The sequence below is a fragment of the Macrosteles quadrilineatus genome, unplaced genomic scaffold (genome assembly GCF_028750875.1).
Source record: "Macrosteles quadrilineatus isolate MER2022 unplaced genomic scaffold, UCM_ALF_1.0 Scaffold_1__1_contigs__length_201487025, whole genome shotgun sequence".
NCBI classification, from domain to species: Eukaryota; Metazoa; Arthropoda; class Insecta; order Hemiptera; family Cicadellidae; genus Macrosteles; species Macrosteles quadrilineatus.
Genome location: NW_026542594.1, coordinates 43963538 through 43988496, shown reverse-complemented (window position 1 = coordinate 43988496; position 24959 = coordinate 43963538). Strand labels below are relative to the sequence as shown.

Sequence of the window (24959 nt, the reverse complement as noted above, 5' to 3'; positions counted from 1 at the left end):
ATGTTTAGGCCCAATGGGATGGTTGGCCCTTCCGCAAAAATTGGTTGGTTGGCCAACCGTAAGACTTATCGCCAAAACATACCGTTGGCCAACGATCGACAGAAACGTTGGGCCAACGATTTTTGCTACTTGGGAGGTTTGAACTTCAATTCATTTTGAACAATTCAAGTATACGTTTTAAAAGGTTTGCTCTGTTGGTTTAGTTTATATAAATTTTTGAAAATATGACTGCAAAATCACCAAAAATTTCTTACCACTACAGAGTTTGCCCATTGCCAGTTGGAGAGTTAAAAATATAAATGTACACTGTTTGTTAAATTATATAACTTAACATGTTTGCTACCGATCGGCACATATATGCACAATCAAAATAGGATATGGGCGATCAAAATAGACCGACCCTAATATTGAATGTCACCGATAGACTGGAGGTATTAAATTGGTCAGTAGCTCAGACCGAAAATAAAAACCTGTTATAATCAATTGATATGCAATATTCTTGCTTCCAACAACTGTTACATCTACCTACTAAATTACTTTTATATCCATAGTTTTGATAAATTAAAAAAATTACGCAAATGTGAGCCGTCGGTCTATAGCCAAATGTATAATGCAATTATACTATTGACCGCTTGTCCCATATTTGCGCCGAAAACCCAAAGCCACAAAAAACCAACTGAAACACAACTGCTGAGAAAAAACATACGCACAGTATAACCTCAACTTCACTGAGAAATACGTGGTACAGCTATGATTCGAATAAGAACGTGGTAGCAAATACAATAAAAACGAAAACAGGTGTACCCCGTATATGGTGTTGTACTAAATACACCAATCGTTAAATCCAGGGACTAAAAGCATCCCATATATGTGTCATAAATCCCCAAAGACCAATATAAAATATCAAGGCATTAAAATGGACCGATACAATCTGAAACATATTTAAATAGTCGGGGACAATGGCGCACATTTGTCTGCAGATGTGCTGAGGCTGGGGTATCAAATATCTCTCATGAAACATAATGTCATTATAGTTTACTGAGTACTGTATTTGTTGAACAGGGGGTATGCAGGATTTCAACTATGTCTGGTATGGCTGCATGGAGGTGACGTTGGAGCTGTCCTGTTGCAAATACCCTCCACCCAGTGAACTGCCCAAGTTCTGGGAGGAAAACAAACTGGTAGGTACAATTATACTGTAACTTTGATGTTCCATGACCCGATCTTGCTGGTTCGCAAGCACATTCAAGTCTATCCAGCTCTACACATTCATGCCAAATTTCATCAACATCGGACTGAAATTATTTGAGTTATCTTGGTCACAGACACACACTCACACACACACACACACACACACACATATGTATATCAAACATTGAACAAATTGTGTTTTTGGCTTCTGGGGACATCAAGATGAAAAAGTAAATCGGTCCTGGGTCTAGGTCTTTCTGTGCCACCTACGGTACTAGCTTCTTTCCTATAGGGACATTCGCTAAAACAAATATTATTATTATAAAATGTTAAATAGCTGTCATAGAGTTATACCCTACCATGATTGCCAATTAGGTAGTATACTTTAATTTGAAATAAACCCTATTAAGCTGGGGGATAAAATAATATATATTATTCAAATCTCCCAAAAATGATACAAGCCCCTCTCAAGCAAAGTAAATAAGATTACTATTATTTCACTTGATTTTCTTACTAAATTAAAATTATAAATTGGTTGGATCTTACTTTAAGTTACTGGCTCAACGGGACTCTGACATAACTAGGACGTACTAGAAGGTACCAGAAGTGGTTGATATATGTCTGAAAACACCAAACAAATGCAATATTAACTATTATTGACAATTTCTAATAATTAAATGTGGATTGAAGCATTGAAGATCCTTACAATCATTTGTGGAAATGTGCTTCTCAAGAACAAAAATCTACAGGTTTGTCTGAACTTTGCAAGTTTTCTACTCTTGTTAAACAAATTAAAAATTATTTTAAAATTATACACTTCTTTACTTTACATTCAAAATATGACTCCTACAAGTACTACCTACAGTAAATTCTCTGAAATGTTACTCTAAAACAATTTAAAATTTACTTACAATTTTCTACAGCAACCACTATTTTCCAGTCCTTAATCTCTAGTGAACTTAACTGACAATCTGCTTTAAAAACTGGTTATCATCTAGGTCTACCAACCTACAAAGTAATCTACTATGTTTCTTGCTCTTACCAATGATTATTGAGCGGAGCGAGCGAAGCTCTTTTACGTTGACTCTTATGCATTTCGTAATACGCAAACTCCTCCTAGACGGCTGAATCAATCGTTTTCAAATTTTGCATGGTGATAAAGACCATATCGGTGAGTGCCAACATCTATATGGCGTTAAAAAAGTCTCTCAGGAATCTGCCCCACTGGGTCTCAAAGTTTCAATATAATCCTTATGGAAGCAGTATTTGACACATAAACAAAGACATATGATTAGCTGTTGACTTTTGAATGCAATAGATAAAGAAATAGCTGATAGGATTATTCCACAGATATTAGAACAGAAACGGTATGGATCATAAATATAATCAAATGACGACACTAGCTTGAGGTCTGTGACGTAGGAAGTGGTGAAGTAAGTAGTAAAGGTGAGCAGTCTGGAGTGTGGAAACTGTTAATGACGATTAGATTTAGGTATCTGCATTCCTAAAATTCTATGGGAAGGGAGGAAAACAGGTCCACGACGTAGGAAGTAGACAAGGCGAGCTGTCCGGAGTGTGGGAACTGTTTATGACGATTAGATTAAGGTATCTGCAACCCTAAAATGCTATTGGAAGGGAAGGAAACAGGTCCGCGGACGTAGGAAGTGGTGAAGGAAGTAGTAAATGCGAGCTGTTCGGGGTATGGGTTCTGTTTATGACCATTAGATTAAGGTATCTGCAATCCTAAAATCCTATGGGAAGGGAGGGAAACAGGTCCGCGAAGTAGGAAGTGCGGTGAAGGAAGTAGTCAAGGCGAGCTGTTCGGAGTGTGGGAACTGTTAATGACGATTAGATTAAGGTATCTGCAATCCTAAAATGCTATGGGAAGGGAGGGAAACTGGTCCACGACGTAGGGGGTGGTGAAGGAAGTAGTAAAGGTGAGCAGTGTTGAGTGTGGGAATTGATTAATGTATCTGAAATGCTAAAATGCTATGGGAAGAGACTGTAGACTGCAGGTTAAAATTATTACGAAGCACGAATCGATACATGCAATCGTTTACAATAGAAATTTACAACTGAGTTGACAACAGCTGATTTTTACTCCATAGAGGCTAAAAACGATTTTTACTCCCTAAAGAGAAAAAATGCTACTTTAGACCCGCAACGCATACATTAAAAACTACTGCTTTTACTGCAGTATGACAAAAACAATATAATATGAACCCTTGATGACTCCGCTCAATTTTGTGGATGCCTCTGGGAAAGCCACCTAGTAAATATAGTTTTGTTTTTGTCATTTCAAAACTGTTAATATTATTTTATTTGGTACAGAGTATAGTCATATTTTTGTCAACATGGCGCTCGCTGCCATCTAGGCACATGCAAGAAATGAAATGGTAGGTTATTATCTCCTGGGGTTTCACTTGTCCAATAAACTACGTGTTTAGAGGCGGTTCACAAGCTCCAGATTTTATGGTACTCTTTTATCGATGCCTCTAACAGCGTAGTTATGGGGACAAATGAAACCCCAGTAGGTGATACGATAAGCGCATAATATAAAAGCAGGGTCGCCCCATGCGGATGATAAAAAATAATAGCCTGTCTGAACTATATGTTATAAGGTTGATGTTTAATTAGTAACGAGGGTTTTTAAATAAGCTCATATATTATAACTGAACCTATTTAAATGGTACAATTAATTGGAATATCCATGTATTAAACTAAAATGTACAGTAAGATGATCAATGGAGGATGAAGGGTTCAGATTTCTGTATTTGGAGGGATTTTGGATGTATAAATAGTATGTAGGTTCTGAGATTTACTCAGGGAAATTCATGATTATAAAGTTTAAAAACATCAGTTTAAAAGCATCCCATTCATTGACCAAACAATGCATTTCTTTCTCTAGATTTCCTTCTGATCAACGTAAAAATAAAAATTACTCTAAGTGTAAGTTTATGTGCTGAACTTCCTCCTAATTCTATCAAAGTAGGACTATTTAAACATTTGGTCGGTTCATAGTTGAGACCATATTAAAGTGTTTATTTGCTTCTTTGTCCTCATTTTTACGTATTTAATTGTGAAAAGTATGATATATTTTTTAATTCTATATGGATACATTATAATTTTGTTTGGAAAACATTTTAATGTTTATATTTAAAAGCTTATCATCGACTGATTCCTAATTTAATATCCACTGGTTCCATTACCCCGTTATCGAAACAATCACATAATTACTTTACATAAGCATTGACATGCATTTTTTTTTTTGAAACGTAATGAAACGGAAACTACCTCTATGTTTTACTTCTTTTACTGTTGTATATATCTTTCCTATCTATACTATACATGCATAGCTATATTAAATAAACCTTTTTCCCTTGGAGAAACAAACAGTAACAAATTTCCTTCCAACAATATTACTTTTCCGCCCATTTGAACTTGTCATAGTATAATTACTAGTGAAAAAATATATTGCTTGTGGCCTGTACGAACATATTTCACCTTTCTTCCCAGGTTATTTTCTAAGAGTAACAGTTGGGATTATTCCACTTCATAAAATTATTGATTAAACATTACAATAAGCGTCAAATTAAAACACATCAATAACCTATACAATTTGAAGAAATGTAAACATAGTAAAATAATTTTTACCTACGACCGTTTTTTAAAGTAGCCATTTCAGTCCAGTTCTTAGAATTGAAAAGTTTCACTTTACAGCTGTTTACTTTTATATCAGCATAGTTTCATTTCATATCAGCATAGTTTTTCTCATATCAACAAGGGTAACGGACCAATGAGATTCAAGTATTGAGAGAAAAGAATTAAAATATTAATGCTTCGAACGTCAACTAATCAGCTGATCAGCTGATCAGTTGACCAATTTAATTGTTGATCCGACTTGTTCATGTTGATACTCGCGTATTCTTAATTAAGTTGGTGGAAGTCCAAAAATAAATGAAATATTTGCCGAATTGTACCTGATACAATATTATTTATAGTAAGATTGCTGCTAGCAATGTAATATTTAACGAAGTTTAACAAACACGTAATTACAGGAAATCAGCTGATTATACAACAAGTTGTTGCATCACTTTCCGTGGCAATGACAATACATGAAAACATAACCTCTCTAAAAAGTCATCAGTAGTGATTGTTAGTAATTATATCCAGATTGATAGTAATTAAAAAACGGTCGTAGGTAAAGTAGTGTACGCAACTCGCGTTAATAGTCTTTACGACACTCGTAGAAGTTTTTAAGGCACTCGCCAATGCTCGTGCCTTAAATTTTCTACTTGTGTCGTAAAGACTCACTTAACGCAATCGTTGCGTAAACTGCTATTTAACTTTGTGAACATATGGTTTAAGGGTGTTTGGTCAAAAAATTAAAATTCCGATTTTTATGTTGGAATGTGTTTGTTGCAATGTATTAAAACTAAAACGAGGTTTAGAAAAAATAAAAAAAATTTTGTTTGATAATTACAAGGGGTTAAAGTGCTGATATTTAGGTATTTTTGTACTGACAATAAAAAAAAACCATTGGGAATTTCGAAATAAAAAAAAACATTTTCATATTAAACATTTCTTCATGTAAGCAATGAATAAAATTATTTAAAAAAATTTTTTTTTCTTTAATTTTTTTATTTTACAACTTGATTATTAGTTGAGTGTAATTCTAAAACTTAATGCTAGTGGTTTTAATATATCTGGGTTTAATCAGTTAGAGTAAAGACATTTTAAAATTGTTTCTATGTGCAACAGTTCCGTCTCAATATTGGTACATGTAACACCATGTCAAGTCGACGCGCGGCACTGCAAGTGTAGTGGTGATCATCTACAGTGCCCGCACGCGCCGTCAACGCCAAGTGCGCACGGCCGCAGGCTGCCTTGGTCTTCGCTCTCTCTCCCACCTTTCCTCTCTCCACCTCGCACACCTGTGGCCCTTCCCACACTGTCTTGTTTGGCGCGAAATCTTCACAATTTGACAGCCGCAGCGAATATTTACAGTTTTGAGTTTTGACGTTTCTAGTTACCATGGCGTTGACCGCTTATTGAGTGTTGCGGTTGCTATGTTCTTTCAAATTGTTGTTCTAGTAGGTGTGCTGTAGGCCTATATTATTTTAGACTAGCTGTGTGCCCGTCAGTGGCGGCTCTAGGACCTGGTCAAGGTGGGGGCTCCGGGGGGTTTGGGGGGTGTGGAACATTGACATTTTTAAAGCCGTTTGGTGACTTTCTAAAGCAATTTTTAACGCCTAAAACTGTGTCCAATAATAGCCCAAAAACTCCCATTTCACCTGTTGTTTGTCATGAGCAAGTATACATAAGTAGGCCTAGAGTAGAGTAAAGTATATTTTTTAAATAGTTTTTACCAATTTATTTAATAGATCAGATTTATTATCCTAATAGAACTAGGCCTATATTAAATATGAATAGATATTGCAAAGCATAACAATGAATCCTCTATTGTGGTTTCTATTTCATAATTTAACTTGCAATTTTTAAAGCTAGTTTTAATTTTTACTGCTCAATTTCGGAATTTTGGGAGAGGATTTTGACCCTCTAAACTCTAAAATCAATTGGCATGTATAAACAAGAGAAATTGGCTCCCTCTTGTTTTGAAGGTTTTTGGCCGCTGCGCGTGCGCAAGTCTGCAGTTGCGTCATTAGTAGTGGTGTGTTTACGTTGTTCTCAGAATGGCGCGCATTTTACCCCGCATTACCCGTATATCTATAGCTCTGGCGCTACCCGCCCGTCCATACAACCTTCTCCCCCCATACCCTCCAAAACGTAACTACCCTGCGGGCTGTGAACAATCTTAATAATTGGTGACTCATATTATTAAAGCTAACACTAACTACTAACACTCTAAATACATAGGCCTACCTTAATTTAATTGTTTGAAACAGAAGTTCATCCGTCGGTCCTTCTGCTCCGAGAAATGTTGGATGACAAGCTCGTTGAAATTGTGGGTTTTTAAAAGTCCCTTCTCAATTGAGCACATTGCTAGTGCATTCAGCCGGTCTTCTCTCATGGTGTTTCTTGTAAATGTTTTTATGCGTTTAAGCGTTGAAAAACATCTCTCACTTTCAGCATTGGACATGGGAATTGTGCAAATAATTTTTAGAAGCTTAACAGACTCAGCAAGGACGCCCGTTAAATTATTTTCATAAATGAAGTTTAATAACATCAGCGATCCTTTGGCACTTTTAAAGTTATCCCTGCTATAAATTACAGATAGCTCTTGTCTTAGCTCCAATTTATTAAGGAGTGAAAATTTAAAAACGTTTGTTTTCATGTCCTTGGCCTTTTACTTCGTAGATACTGGATTTGTAGTTTATTATTATGTGTTTTAATATTTTTTGGGACGGGGCCCGGCAACATGTTACACACATTTATTTGGTTTTAAATAGGTTCTAGGTATTTTTTTTGTATTTTTAAAGTCTCGAAATTCACGACCATGACGTTTCCCCAGGGTACATTTTCCAACTTTCACGCTGTTTTTAGACTAATTATTCATGTCGAAATATATAAAGCCATATTTTTATGTCATCAATGGTTATTAAACTTACAAAAAAGGAGCATATTATAATTTTATTGTCATTGCAGACTGACTACCATGACAAAATAAGTCTGTCCCTCGATTTGGCGTCACGACCATTTGGGAAAAATTTTCAACTTAGGAGCACGACAGTGGCAAGCCTGGCGTCGATGGAGTCAGTTGGTTTTAGAGACTAGTTCGGGGTGTACGTCAGGATTGTAGTGCCGGTCGTTTTGAGTTGAAAGGATGAATTACAAGATTAATAAAGGAAAGATTGTGTTTTTTGTAATTTTGGTGTGTCCATGACCGTACGTAGTAGTTTCCATTCGATGAAGTAGCCATGGTGTTAATTTTTATTTATAAGATATTTCAATTGCTAGATTAACCTAGAAGTCCACTTTGTATCCTTGAACATGAGGTGCAGGGCTACCGCCAGAACAGAGCCAAATAACACGTAATTTCACGACCAAAGTTTCACGACCATCGCGGTTTATTTCACGACCAATCCTGCCTTATGGATTATAGTGTGTTTGGTCGTGACAATAACTTTAATATAATTGTAAATTGAACAGTTTAGTTCAATTGAAACACATAGTTTTATTATAACTAACAGTATAATTGAAGGATTGTTTAGAAAGATTTAGATTATTCCAAACAATTCACGACCGTACCGCTTGTCCCTGACCATCACGTTTATGATTTCTATCATAAAAATTTCAAAAATTAAAATATCGTCATATTTCAATGTTTTATACACAAAAGAAGCACACCTCTACACAAATATAACGATTTTTCGGGTCTAAGGTAAGTTTTTTCAGAGTTAAAAAAATTTAAAAGGCTTTTTTCTATTTTTTGAGTTTTTTTTATTTTTTTCTAGAAATACCAAATATACCAAAAGCTCAGTGACCTTTTTATTGTATAATGGTCATAAAAGTAAATTAGTTTATAGCAAAACATAGTTATAAAAATAATATTAACTATTTTTAATATTCATTTAAACGTCCGTTATGGTCGTGACAGGATTTTGTGTTTTTCTACTAAAGATGCTCTTTAAAAAGAAAACTACCAAAGATATTGCGTTACCATGGACATTTTATGCAACTTCAAATGTTAATGAAATTAAAAAAATAATAAAAGTTTTGAAAAAAGGGGGAAAAAATTTGCAAAGTGCTTTTCCTGAAAACGTACGTTTTTAAATTTTCACTCTAAGACCAAATATATTTACAGCAGCTTCCAGCTCATTTTCGGGAAATGTATCTTTATATTTGGAAAATAATGTAGGCTCAAAAAGCACACCAACTGACAGATGGTCTAGGAAGCTAAAACGATCGTTAATTCCGGTAGTTATGACATCGCACACTTCCTTAGCAACAATGTCTTTTCTATCACTAAAGCGAGCGCGCTTTGTTTTGGGTTCGAGTTCGGTTTGTGATGACTCATCATGTAGTGATTCATTGTCTCGACTACATCCAGCTGCACTTGCAGTGTGTGTATCAGGTTTGGGAGAATTCCTTATCTCTGAGATAGCCTTTTTAAAATCGTCTACGTATTTCCGTGCTTTTATGCAATCAATACTGCGATGCTGAATTTCATTGTAGAGAATATCTACATGAGGCATAATTTTGTTAAAAAATCTAAGCCAATAAATAATGTCCTCACTTTGGAGGATGTGTTGTAGGCCAATAGCTTGGTTTATGGTTTTGTAGTCATTACTGTTGTCGTCAACAATTTTCCCAAGACATTCATAAATTTCGTGGTTGTAATTTTGTACTGTAGAAACGATCCTTGATTTGTAGTTCCATCTAGTTGCTGGATTTTTCGGCATGCGTTTTTTAACGATGTCGTCAAGAACTTTGTTTTGTTTTGTTGACTGAGAAAAAAAAGCTGAAAATCCTTCAATATTGCTGAAAAATATCTTAATCTGTTTGTTTTGAGTAGAACACCTCTCTACAATTAAATTTAATTGATGTGCATAACAATGAACGTAGTGGGCGTTTTTATAAACTTATTTCACCCTAGCCTGTATGCCAGTATGTTGCCCACTCATCGTAGCCTACTCATAGCTCTGGGCTATTACTTTGTCGGGGGTTTTATCCAGTCCTAGCTTCTGCAATTCACAAAATATAGCCTCACTAATTCCCTCAGCATTCAAACTCTTGGGGTTGACATAAGTGATAAATCTCTCTTTAATTTGACCATTCAATTCATACCTAACAATAAAAACCAATTGAGATAGTGTAGCTACGTCTGTGGTTTCATCTGCTTGAATTGCTACATAACTGCTTTGGCGAATTTCCTCGGAAATCAGTCGATGGCAAACTGAATAAATCGAGTCAAGCAAATCGTTTTGAATTGTTTTCGAAAGGCCAACAAATACTCGATTGTTTGCCTTTTCAATGTGCTGTTTCAGTGTAACATCTATGTCAGCCATTAGATTAATCAAACCTCGAAAAATTCCAGGATTGTCTGATGAATCACGTTCATTGTGACCCCTTAGAGCTAATTCAAATATACCACCAAATTTAACTGCATCGATAAGTTTGTTTAAAATATATCTGTTATTAGCAACTTCTTCATTGTGTTTTTGAATATTTAACCTGTAGGCATTGTCCAGCTGGCTTGCTATATTAACTTTACCTAAAACTGCATATTCGATACTAGCATTTATGTGTTTCTCACTAATTTTGTGTTTTTTTTACTTTTTCCGCCAAGTCTTTTAAATCTGTCACACCATTAACAGTCCAAACAGAGTCACTAGCATTCATAACCAAACAGTAATAACAGAAGAAAGCATTCTTTTCGTTACAGCCACACAACCACTCAGCATTGTTGTACATAGATTTGTTAAAATTTCTAGAAAATCCTTTTCTACTCTTGCAAGATTTTTGAGATTGCGTTATAACTAAATCAGGTTTTGGCGGGCCTAGCAGCTTTAACTCAACTCTCTGTTCAAAACTTACCACCTCGCCACTGGCATACTTCGTTGAAATGTTCATTGTTCATTAATTCGCACTACACACTACTACACTACACTTAAAACGAAAAGAAACAGAGGTACAGGTACAACTGTATATTAATTAATTAATTAACTACTATAGTATACCGGCGGCACGGCACGATAACATAACCTCACAAAACTAAAATTTGACTGATCTCTACATAATTGCGTTGACAGATCGAGATCGCTCGCTGCACCCAGCGCTTGTTGTGGCAATAGTTTGAACTACTGTTTGGACGGAGTCCCAAACGCCCTATATCTGTTGCATTAGAGCCTGATGCAGCGCTGTGATTGGTCGAATATTTCCATGCAGTTTATATGGGAGTTTGGACTCATACCTACTGCGTCCCGGCGTACTACCTGTTGCAAAAACATGTAGCGTCCTCTACTACCCGTCCTAAGAACATTGACCCTACTGACGTTTATGTACATTGAATGTAGGATTGTAAATTATTATTAAGTATGTTATTATTTTTTTTTTACTATTTTGTTGAAAAAGGGAGGACTCCGTCCCAGAGTCCTTATGGACCAGCCGCCACTGGCTGCCCGTTCTACGCACGGGGATATTATCGTAGTCAGTTGAAACCTTCTTATATTAAGAACAGCAGTTGGTTTGCATATTTCCAGATACGCTGGCAAAACTACATAAACCTTCGCAAATAAAATAAATACAGTATCTGACAGTATCAAGCCAAAACAAATGCTTCGCAATTAAATGTCACCCGGATCGTGTTGGTCCATATGTTAAATCCAATGATTAAACTAAAAAATACTTTATAGATCTATGAGGCATAGCCCTAAGGTAGGCCTATAATTGAAAGTTACTTTCCACAATGGTTAAATGTATTTAAGGTACTACCTCAACCTCACAATTTAACACTTTATTCGGGTTGACATTTTCATTATCAAGGTGCTCTTGTCCTTTCCGTGAAACACTGATAAATAATGCGTTACCAACAAACATAAAAACACAAAAATACAGAACTTAATTAGGGAATTTGCTACGCTTTAAGCATAACAAAGTACATATAGAATTAGTATTTGAAATCTTTGTTAATGTCATCAAATTTTATCATAACAATTTAGATTAGCTTGGACCGAAGATGACGCGAAACGCTGTTGAAATGACGGCTTACTATATGAAATGAAGTACTATAGACGATTTAGATTGGTAATTTATAATAAAAATTACCAAAATATGCCTTGAACTATTGATACATAAACAACGTAAAGCGTTTAAACAATTCATGATGGTTTGCTGAATAAATGTTTTACTAAAATGCGTTATCGTATTCTTAGCATAAACTAACATTTTGGAATCCAGACAGAAAAAGCGAAACTTATACAGTTAAGACGTCAATTAAATTGAATACGCCTGTAATAAATAAGGTGCAACACCAACGATAACTAAGGCGTTCTTTTGAGCTTGAATTTACGGCATTGTAATCTACTAGTGAAGACCTTTAATTTGATGTGCATATCGACCTATGCTTACGTTAACAATTTTCTTCCGATTCCTAGGGCTGTGCCCCCTGAGGAGTAAGCGTATAATAGCAATGCAAATTAAACTAATTTTTCCTAAAGTCTCCCGACAAAGTTGGCTTCCTTGTACTGTTTATAGTACAGAAAGCTGCTAATTGCTGCATATTTATACTTTGCCGTACGGTTTATACTTTGTCGTACGGTTTATACTTTGGCGCACATCAGGATTCCAACGAAACAACACAAATTAGCTTGGTTCTATTATGCACGCAAGGAAGTATGCGTATGCGCGACGTAGGAAGTGGTGAAGGAAGTAGTCAAGGCGAGTAGTCCGGAGTGTGGGAACTGTTTATGACGATTAGATTAAGGTGTCTGCAATTCTGAAATGCTATGGGAAGGGAGGGAAACAGGTCCATGACGTAAGAAATGGTGTAGGACGTAGTAAAGGCGAGCTGTCCGGAGTGTGGGAACTGTTAATAACGATTAGGTCATTAATTAATAATGGCTAGAAAACCACGTCCACGCAAGCGATGTAAACGGAAAAAATTATCACTGTTCTTATTGTTTGTTTTTGATGAAATACATTTCTCTTGTGAATCCTAAATGTGCCATATTTTATTGTAAACCTTAATTAAAAATTTGCAAATACAGTAGTTTTTTCTAGGTTGAACTCATTGGTTTTGTTTAAAATTAATGAAAATTATTTACTGTTTTCATTACTGCATTCAGTTACAATGTTTAGTAACACCTTTATTCATTCTTATAGTGTTTAATTGTTATAAAGAAGAGAACATCTTATTTACTTTTAAAAATTAACATAGGCCTAACTTAAAACCATAAGGCATATTCTTCAAGCTGATAATATAAATAATGACCAATTGGAAAAATGTCTGTACAGAGTTTACGTTGGCTGCCAATTTTAACTTTTATCTCGCTTGGCTAATGGTGCTGCATGTGCCGCGAGAGCCTTGCGTAGTTGAGAGCACTCAGGTACAAGGGACGGACTGAGTGAGTGGCGTGGTGTGGTGTGGTTGTGGCGTTGGTGCGGGAGGTGAGGCTGTCCCTCCCTAACACCCCCCTGCCAACCTCCCCCAGCTAACACACACAGTTCCAGCAGCCTCCGAACGGTACCCCCAGCGCGCCGCGTTGCGACTTGGGGAACTACGGCATCTCACCGCGAGTGTCTGCTCGCGTCCAAACACCCTTAAAAAACAAAACTGAAGTGTTTCATCGGGATATAAATTATTTTACCTTTTACCACATTTTCTGTTAAAATGTTGTAACTCTATTTATTTTTTATGTTATTATAAATAGCTCAATTACTTTGATTTGATCCATCTCACATGATTCAACTACAGTAATTATCATACGCTAACTAATTTACATAAAAATACACAAATTTGCAAATTGCACAATAAAATAATTTTATTTCAACATTCTATTATAACGGAAAACTCTCAATCATGGGTTACATTACTTCTGATGGTTTTATACAGTATACACTACATTGCAGAATTGACTGGCAAATGAGTAATCTAAATGTAATATTGCTTACTGGCTTAATAATAAATCACGATCAGCTGTATTGAAGTAAACAAAAATCAAGCAGTAAATGGCTTCTAATGCTATTCTTATGGAGATAATTTTACGTTATATCTAATTTTGTGTTAAAATTTGGGATTTCACTATATTTTTCACGCCGTTACGGGATCGAGACCTTTAATTTGAGCCCTCCCCCGTCATTCTACGACTTCCGAGTCGCCCACAATTTTGACGCAAAGAATTGGTTTACTTAATTAATATATAGATTCTACATAGCCACCGTAAAAAGATCCTGAAAACATACTCAATACAATGCAAATCCAAAAAGAAAACCTAATATGCTAAAAAATCTTATATAATAAATCAAAAGAAAACAACGCCTGAGCCAACCGATGTTGTTACAAGACAAAATTCCAAAATCATATGATAATTTACCTATTATTATTTACATTTCTGTTTATTTACTATTTGTTCATAACTGTGATCATGGCCTAAAGCGGCCCACACACTAGCCCGCATGTGTCTTGCGTGGCTCGTGGTGAAGTGACTGTGAGCGGCTCGAGGAACATGTGCGGCTTAAATGGTGACCACACTCACACTTGCGCGCACCACTGTCTTGACAATGCAAATAGTGGGCTACAACAGCAAATACAATAGTTATACTGAAATCATTATAACTAGCAGTGAAAGCCAGTTGAGCGGAGCAATCATGTTTCATGGTTTTTAATAAAGCAATAAATGAAAAACTGTTTATAGGTATAATACAAAATACAAATGTTCCCACACTCTGCAGTGCTAGCCTTTACTTCTTCCTTTACCACTTCCTACGCCGTGGACCTGTTTCCCTCCTTCCCTAGAGCATTTTAAGATTGTAGATACATTAATCTAACTGACACTGTCAGTTCCCACACACCACAATGCTGGCCTTTCCTACTTCCTTCATTGCTTCCTAAGTCGTGGACCTGTTTCCCTTTCATCCCATAGTTATTTTAGTATTTTAGATACGTTAATTTAACTGCCCCAAAGTATTCCCACACTCCGCACTGTACCTTTACTACTTCCTTCACCACGTCCTACGTCGTGGACCTGTTCCCCTTTCTTCCCATAGCATTTTAGAATTTTTAATGCGTTAATCTAATTGCCCCAAAGGGTTCCCACACTCCGCACTGCTAGTCTTTACTGCTTCCTTCACCACTTTCTACGTCGTGGACCTGTTTCCCTTACCATAGGATTTTAATATTTTAGATACATTGATATAACTGTCCGAAAGCATTCCCACACTTTGCACTGCTAGCCTTTACTACTTCATTTACCACTTCCTAAGTTGTGGGCCTGTTTCCCTCCCTTCCCATCGCATTGTAGGATTGCAGATACATTAATCAAACTGCCACAGACGGTTCCCGCATACCGGAGCATTCAATTTTACTACTTCCTTCACCACTTCCTACGTCTTGGACCTGTTTCCTTCCCTTCCAGCGGTATAGCATTTTAAGATTGCAGATACATTAATAACTGCCACAGACATTTCCCACCCTCCGGACTGTTTGCATTTACTACTTCCTTCAGTACTTCCTACGTCTTGGACCTGTTACCCTCCCTTCCTCTAACATTTTAGTATTGCAGATACATTAATGTAACTGCCAAAAACGGTTCCCACACTCCGCACTGCCAGCCTTTACTACTTCCCTCACAACTTCCTACGTTGTGGACTTGTTTCCACCCTTCCAATAGCATTTTTGTATTTTAGATATTTATTTAACTGCCACAAACGTTTCTCACACTCCGCACTTCTCGCTATTAGGCCTAGTACTTCCTACGTCGTGCACCTGTTTAAGTTTGCCATTTATATGAGATTGATCCATGAATGTGGTTCAACCTACGAATTGTTTAAGATAAAATGTTATTTGTTATAACCTTTTAGCTACGTAAATCAAATCTGTTAAATACTGTACCAATTAAAGTATATGTTTTATCTATTCGATCAGTGGTACTTTCCAAATTGTGACTTAAATGTGAACCTAAGACTTTCTCTGTATTATTTGATCAGTTGTTATCATCCAAATTTTTTCCCTTTGTACTGTGTTTAGGTCGTGGCTTGATTTGAACATATGCTATGATTCTTTGTTTTGTTTACATTTAGGCTACGTTGTTATTTTCTAACCATCATGGCAACCCATAAGACCAATGTTAAAATTTTGAGTTACTTTAGAACTATATAGGTATTATCAAAATTTGAAATTGGTGACGTCTAAACCATCCAAATATTTGACAAAGCAATCTTGGTAAGTTTCGCTAAAATATGTTCAGCCGTTATTGAGATGAAGTGTTATAAAGATTGCATTGAAGTTGATCCCAAAGAGCTTCGCTACGCTCTGCTAAATAAACACAATTGAACTGTCACCTTAGTATTTTTTTTTTTAATATTTTATTTCATTTTGTATTATTTTAGTAAGGACTATTTTTAAAGCTGTAAGCAAAGTCACTAAAGATTAAAATTAGCCTTCAAATAAGGCATCAGACGTGATTTTACTTCAATAATGGCTGAGTTATTAGATAAATGTACCTATTATATTTTTCGGGTTTACAATACACTTAAAGGCCCAAAAAGAGCGAGAACTAAGTAATTTTAAGTATAATTAGAATATAAGGTATGTAGACTTAGATTTAATAGGCTTATTAATTCACGTCGATATGAAGCTCTCAAAGAATGAATTTTAGTCTTCACAAACTCATTCTAAATGTCAGGAAACACTTCCTTGCATTTTGACATCAATAGCTCCATATATTTTTTTCGCATGTATTTTTTTTTTTTTTTTTAAGTTTACACTTTTTACATCCCACAAACACGTCTCTGATCTATAAAGCTCGATAAACTCAGACCAAAACTTTCTTTGGTCATTGATGGACATCTTAACCGCACAAAAAAGAAATTAATAGCCAAACAAACAAGGACAAATAAAATACAACAAATGGGGCAGTAAATGTTGAACAACCACTGTGAACCACGCATGCGGAGACCTAGTAGTTCTCGATTTATAAGCAGTGACAGTGCAGCTTGTTCGCGAACATATGCTGAGGTTACCCACAGACTGGCGCGCATCATAACAAGCTCGCGCACTTGTGACGATGTTCGAAGGTCCGGTGGCAGGCACCAGGTGCCTCTCATGCACGTCGTGAGCATGGGCACATTTACCCACACATAGGAGCACATGCTCCTCAAGCTGTTCGTACGTCACATGTGTGCCCACAAGTGCCCCCCTGTGTGGGCCGCTTAAAAGAGCCGAAACATGTTAGTTATTCAATAAATTAATAGCTTAAAGGGTAATAAATGTTTAATTATTTATTTCATTTACAAATGTATATAAATATTTATTTATATATGTGCCTTTTAGATAACTCGAGCAAAAATGATCTGATTTTAATGAAATTTGGTATAAACGTGTAAACCTGCATTTATTTTAACGAGTCCGCAAACTAGCATGATCAGACTATGGGAACGAGGGTTTATTGGATGTTTATACTAAATTTCATCAAAATCGGATCATTTTTGCTCAAGTTATTGTGCTAACCGACACACGTAGGTATATTAAATTGAGCGGACGGTTTTTTTGGCTTCTGGGAACCTCAAAATGAAAAAGTAAATCGGTCCTGTGTCCAGGGCCTACCATGAGACCTAAAGTAATAGCTAATTTTCTATATCGGAAATTCCCTAATATTCCCTAGATGGGATATTCGCTAAAAGTACCTTATGAGGCCTTCAAAAACATATAATGCTCACAAAAGTAAACAATCAAGCTTAGGTTATTTAAATAATCCTTAATGATTTGATTTTCCAATTTATGGTTTTCAACCTTTCTTTTTGAATACCCTGACAATTTCATGAATTGAATACCCTGAATTATGATTACATCCCCCTACATAATAACAAATAAAGCTGAGCATTCCAACCCTCGCTAATGTATCCAACATGAATAATTCATTATTTACATACTCTAATGGTTAAAAATATGATTTTTTTAGTCGCTGGTGAAGTTCTTAGCTGAAGCTCATAGAGGTGTTCATGGTTTTGTCATGGACGAAAATGGAAACCCAATAGAGAAAGCTTCACTCAAAGTAAAAGGAAGGGATGTTGGCTTCCAGACTACAAAATATGGAGAATTCTGGAGAATACTATTACCAGGCGTCTATAAACTTGAGGTAATAGGCTACAAGACTTTCAAAAATCAGTATATAGCAGTCGTAAAGAAACCCAACAATCATGACCAGAGTTTATTTGCTGGGTCTAAATTTTGTGTTTTTGTCCCTTTTGCTGTACTAAACTGGTTATCCAAGATTTTTACTGAACAGGTGATGTTTAACCAGCCTGTAACTTAAATTCTGGAAAACTCTGATACTTTTTTTAAAAATCTATGTCCTTTACTACCTATTTAAACAACCAGAGATTGTTTCAGGATCCATGTAAATTGACTAAATTGATCCTTTAAATTATGTTCTTTACCATATTCTAACTTGTATTTTCTGCGCCAGGTGTACGCAGATGGTTTTGCACCTCGTGAGATGGACTTGATGGTCGTCGGAGAACACCCGACACTACTCAACGTGACGTTGTTTCCGTCCAAGGTAGGTGTCGGCATGTCACCTGCTCGCCGCCCATGGCAGCCCCCCTGGCTCGCTGCCCCCCGCCCCCGCCCAGACTTGGCAGAGGTGGTGGGGGGCACAGGTGAGCGGGGGGACCGACCGTCTTATGGCTACTCTCCTAATGACAGATACCACACCAGAGTTAGCACTGCAACTGCTTCTGTGACTAACATGACACTTCTTCTCTTGTCTTTGTCTGTTTGGTCTTTTTGTTAACATTTAGTGTACAGTTAAAGAGGTGGTGGTGCAGATGACATAACTTGTTGGGAATGATACACCCTTGGTGCTTGCACGTTCTAGTATGTGGTGGTGAAGAGAAATATATGTTTTTTTACAGTTTGTTTATAAAAATGTGTTATGTAGATGTTTCAAACTTAAAATAAAGTTGTTAATCCTTTTTTGTGAATTAAATCATATTGAACAATATACAAACACGGATTCCTAATTGTACTTGCATATTCACTAAGATCTCGTCATTGTAAATCAAATTTTGGGACAAAATAATACAAAACCAATATTCTGCTTTTCGGCCATCCAGGAAAACTATGGCCCACTTGAGACCCTGGTAAACTGAACCAATAAAACTAAAGCTCTAAATACTGTAATGATTACATACTGGAAATGTATAAAATTAATGTTCTTTTTTATATTTTCGAACTTTAATTTTTATTCTTTCAGAGATATTATCCTTGATCCCCATTGTTATATTAAAAATAGGTAAATCTGAGCGAGTGAGGAATTATTGATTTCTTTAAACCGTGTAAGAGCCATAATCTCAGTCACTCAAAAACATATACTGTCTCCTACAGCTTTTTGCAACATTTCCAAGCAGGATATGCCCATAATTGTAGTATCAATCAAGTCAAAAAGTACACTTATGGTAAAAAATAATATTCTTAACAATATATTTGCTGTCACAAACAAGAAATCACTTTTTATTTATGTTTATCAGATAACAGTGCATACACATTACATTATTTCAATGTACACAGGAAATACTCACTTCAACAATTTAACTTACATAACATAATAATATTATTAAATGGTAGCTCAGTCAATATTTTGATCTAAAAACTAAACTTTAAATGTAAATTTAAATCAATGCTCCATTGAAAAAAGTTTTAAACACTCTATGATGTCACTAAAACTACATTTTTGTGCCAAATGATACTGTTATTCATTTTCATATTTTATCCAGTTAAATAGGTACGGTAGTTAACATTTTATATTTTGAGATTTAACACAATTACTTTTTTAATAATGGAAATTAATTGGAATTATTGATGTCAGTTCAGGGTAATGATTCAATGACAATTTTGAACAGTAACCAACAATTATAAATAATCGATAGTATGAAAATAATAGTAGCCACTGAATCTACATCCACATGTTTTGATTGTAATCATCGCGGCATAATGTGAAACAGAGAAATGCATTGTTTTGATTGGCTGTGCAGTATGGTCACAAGTGTGTTATGATGAACAGTAGCAATCTACTGTGCTTGTTATTATATAACTTATTGTAATCATCGCGGCATAATGTGAAACAGAGAAATGCATTGTTTTGATTGGCTGTGCAGTATGGTCACAAGTGTGTTATGATGAACAGTAGCAATCTACTGTGCTTGTTATTATATAACTTATTGTAATCATCGCGGCATAATGTGAAACAGAGAAATGCATTGTTTTGATTGGCTGTGCAGTATGGTCACAAGTGTGTTATGATGAACAGTAGCAATCTACTGTGCTTGTTATTATATCACTTATTGTAATCATCGCGGCATAATGTGAAACAGAGAAATGCATTGTTTTGATTGGCTGTGCAGTATGGTCACAAGTGTGTTATGATGAACAGTAGCAATCTACTGTGCTTGTTATTATATCACTTATTGTAATCATCGCGGCATAATGTGAAACAGAGAAATGCATTGTTTTGATTGGCTGTGCAGTATGGTCACAAGTGTGTTATGATGAACAGTAGCAATCTACTGTGCTTGTTATTATATCACTTATTGTAATCATCGCGGCATAATGTGAAACAGAGAAATGCATTGTTTTGATTGGCTGTGCAGTATGGTCACAAGTGTGTTATGATGAACAGTAGCAATCTACTGTGCTTGTTATTATATCACTTAATTATGTGCTAGTGCTAGGAAAAACAAGTTATAAAATTTTTTTTATACCGGTACGGTAATGTAATTGAAAAAATTCAAATTAATATTTTGTACAGTATAACATCAAATTGAGTTCATTAACCAGCACAAATTTTAATCTTGTACTCCTTATTCATTTCCCAAGCCTAAGCCATAAAACAAAATTTCATATTAACAAATTGTTTTGGTCCCAGATTTGGAATAAACAGATATGCTATGTAGCATGTATATATATTTAAAGTAGTTTTATCTGACAAATCTTCAAAGGGTGTGTGAATAAATAAAAAAAAATATAATCAACTTCTAAAACTTAAGTGTATATTTTATTTGGAATCATAAAACAACAAAAGAGATTCAAACTTATAAAATACGGTTTTATTATTTTTTTAATAGTAGGCATAAATAATCTCAAATCATATTCAATTTTTTTGTTAACTACATTTATACCTTAAAACACCCACTTAATCATTAAATAATAATTTTAAATCCTTAAAGGTATACTGTATAAACTTATTCTTCACAGTAGACTAAGCAGCTGATGTCAGGCACAAGTTTAGCAAACACTGTTTAGAATAATTAAAACTAATTAAGGTGATATATAAAAATACATATTTATTAATGAGTGTGCTTTGTACATAGAAGAGTCCATACATGTATGATAATAATTTCCTACAACCGGTACTTATAAGATAAAATAATATGTCTATTTAACTTGTATATCTAGATCTAAGCTCTAGCCACATTGTAGTTGGCCATTATATCTGAAAGGAAGAAAATTCAAAAAGCTTTGTAACGTAAAAATTACAATATTTTTTTAAAAATAAAACTAGCTGTGTACCCGTTCTATCCTTGGGTTGAATAAAAAATAGAGAACAAACAATACAATACAAATAATTCTTATTATATCAAGAATAAATTGAATGATTTAATTTACAGTTATAATAAAAAGATACCCTCGCCTCAGCAAACCTGCAGACTAAGCGAATAATTTCCAATTGCCTAATGGGATTTATACTAAAATGTCTCCTTAAAAATATCACAATTATTACCTATTTAAATAGCATTAGTTTAACGAGTACTCTAGGTTTGCTGCAACAGGGAGGGTAAAAAGCTTTTTTTGTAAAATGTTAATAGTTTAGTATTAAATAAATGCATTTTCCAAATGTGATAAAAATATGCTCATAAACAAAGCAAACAACAACAGTTTACTTATTCTACATAAGAATAACATGGGAATTTTAATTTTACATTTTTTTTTAATTTCTCCGTAACCATTCGGCACAGAGTAACGCTTCAATATACTAAATTATTTGTTTTTTAAGCTCTACAAAATGGTTTGGAAAGAAATTGCAAAATTTTATGTTTTAAGGGTAAAAAAATTAGAAAAACCAATTTTTACCCCATAAAATCCCCCATAAATATGAAAATAATGTCAGAATCAGAATCCATTTATTGTCATTTGCCAACATTACATTGCTATAGACAACGTCAAAGAACATAAGAAATACAGTAATATGCAGTATAAAAAGAAATAGTACAATTTGTCAGACTAACAGATATAACAGAACTAGCAGCTATACCTGTGCCTTGCAACGGGGTCAGTATGCAAAAAAGTCATTGTCTGTTCTTTAAAAATGGCTTAAAAATTGTTTCACTACAGTACTACCATTTAATTTAGAAACGAAATTGAACTGTACCATTGACTATACACCTCTAAAGCAGTGTAGAGGTGTATATAGTCAATGGTATTACTTTACTTGATAATAGTACGTTTTTGTTAACCCATTGGCGCCGACTTACGAGCGTTACTCGTACGGCCGCTGCAGGCCCGGAGGCCGACTTACGAGAGCCGTTCGTGTCACCGCTAGGCAGCGCCATTTTTTATTTAGTTATTATTATTTTTCGCCATTTTTGTTTCTTCTTACTATTATAATGTTTATAAATATCTTGCTTCTTGATTTGCGTATTTACTCATTTATTTTAGCGAATAACAAACAATTTTGTGTTGCCATGGAAACCACATATCACCAAAAATCAGCTGCGGTAAGGTAAACAAACAATTTTTTTTAAATGTTATTACTTATAAAAGTACACAACTTTTGATTTTTCTACGTAGGGAATCGATCGACCTTTATAATAGTAGTGTTATTTGGTGTCTGGATTAATCTTGGAATTTGTATATCAAGTTTACTTTCAAAATATTGTTTTTAAAATTTTTATTTTTATAATCTTTATATATATATTTTTTTAGTTTAGAACTTTGACTATCCAATTAACACTTTTCTGTAGACAATTTTACTGTGAACAAAATGGTGAAAGAATTATTAATTTATTACCTAAGGTTTTCTTTCTATAGCAGTTAGAGTAAAAGTCTACAAATTCGGTAAAATTAATTGCCGCCAGAGGGTGCTGCAGGTAGCGGATTAATTCCTTCCCCAATGGGTTAACTCAGACTGTTAACACTTAGTTAGACTACCTAAGATACAAAAATCAATGATAGATTTTAAAATATAACCAAATAACATGTTGAATGGTTTATACTATAAACGAAAAGCTATCAAAAATAGTTCCAAACCTGTCAATAGTGTATTTTTCAAACTTATTTTTGTGAAATCATAATCAGACAAATGGAAAATTTGCTTAGTCTGCAGGTTTGCTGCGGCAGGGGTATCTTATCACTATTTACACAAAATTTGTTTTTAATATTTCTCATAAAACTCAGGATAAGAGTCTGACTTATTCCCTGTAAATTATTATTACAGCATTTAAAAAATATCAGTATAGACTCAGTAGGCTATAGATCATAAACATAAACAAAAGACCTAACTGAAGGAATCCTACATTATGGTTTGACAGATCCATGTAATGTTAAATAATGTTTACATTCGGACTAGTAGTGAAATCATTTTTTTATGTTTATGATCCATACCCTTTCTGTTCTAATATCTGTGCAGTATTTAATATGTTTGAACCAGCTGTGTGTGGAAATGTGAAATCAAAATTTATTCATTTGACAGTCTGCTTGTTTACTTTTAAACTTTGTGAGATTGTACTTTGTTGGTATTTACTCAGGGGAGGTATAGATGAGGTTACGATGACAGCTGTGGGCTTCTCATTAGCAGAGGGATACCATTACCGTAACAATACGCTGTTCAGCCATCGGTCTCGGTGGTCTAGTGGTTAGCGTGCCGGGCTGTATGCTGAGAGTCCCGGGTTCAAATCCCGCTGGTGGCACTAACTTTTTGACTAAGATTTTTTCATTAGCAGCAAGTTTGGTTGGTTTGGTTCGGTTATGACAGTTTAATTTTATTATTAAGTCATTATAAAATTTTAATTGAGCAATTTCTAGTTTTATTTAATGAACATAATTATTTTTTCTATTAATAAACTTTTTTTATATTATTTCATTATCAGCAAGTTTGGTAAGTTCGGTTAGGTTATGATAGTAATTTTATAATAAAAAAATTATAAAATTGAATTTGAGGCATTTATAATTTTATTTTATGAACAGAACTATTTTTGCGATTAGTAAACCTTTATTGCCAAAATGCTCTCTACTACAGCGCTGTTCACGGAGGAATTTTTAACTAATGCCTCAATCTTACCTCCCCTAAGTTAGACCCTACTTTGTTACGATGAAGACCAATCAATATGAATTTACTTTTAAATCTCTCACCTCAGAATTTTTAAAACCTGTGGGGCAGAGTCCTAGTTTAATATCGAAGAGGGAATAGTTCTATATGCATCCTCGGAGTGGTAGCTTTATATTTGTCCAATTTAAGTCCGATCGGTTCAGTAGTTTTTGAGTTTATCTCATACAAACACACAGACACACAGACTCACAGACACCACCTCTTCTTTATAATACAACTAGCAGAGTACCCGTCCTTCGTACGGGGTTGGCATATAAGAATAAATGCTTATTGCAGTTATGGGAGAGGACACGGTTTTAGAAAATTTGGTCTTTTAATTTATACGGTATCCTATAGTGTAAGCACACATCTACCATAGCCCTAATGTTCTACGACCTAAACCATGGAAAAAAGTAAAGTTCTCATTGTGTACCACAAATTTTCGTTGCTCGTTGGTTCAAATTAGCTGTGGTAATAAATGCAAAAAACATAATAGTGCTACACCCTGTTGGTAAGCCTTATAACCTTTTAATGCTATTTAATATCATAGAACCAACTTGTGCAGTTGAAACGGCTGACAAATTCTTCAACTTCTTTCATCTAAAAAAGTTTTATAAAATACTATTTTAAATGAACTAATAATTTTCACTATAACTGCCAACTACAATGTAAAATATTACTCCTTTAAATGCAATTTTGTCTTAAAGTCAAAGTCAAATCGTTTATTTCCAGAAATTTAACAATACAATACACAGATACATATTAATAAGGAAATCAGTAGGTCTA

At 34.9% G+C, this 24959-nt stretch overlaps 1 protein-coding gene across 6 annotated transcripts in view; it reads left to right on the top strand.

Annotated features, from left to right (window-relative positions):
* Positions 1–24959, top strand: part of LOC128982858 (carboxypeptidase M) — a 182809-nt gene that overhangs the window by 130973 nt on the left and 26877 nt on the right. For all 6 annotated transcript variants that reach the window (XM_054401902.1, XM_054401901.1, XM_054401898.1 and 3 more), the window contains 3 exons: positions 1063–1181; positions 17772–17948; positions 18279–18371. In XM_054401902.1, the coding sequence (XP_054257877.1) occupies positions 1063–1181; positions 17772–17948; positions 18279–18371 (389 nt within the window). The remainder of the gene's footprint in view (positions 1–1062; positions 1182–17771; positions 17949–18278; positions 18372–24959) is intronic.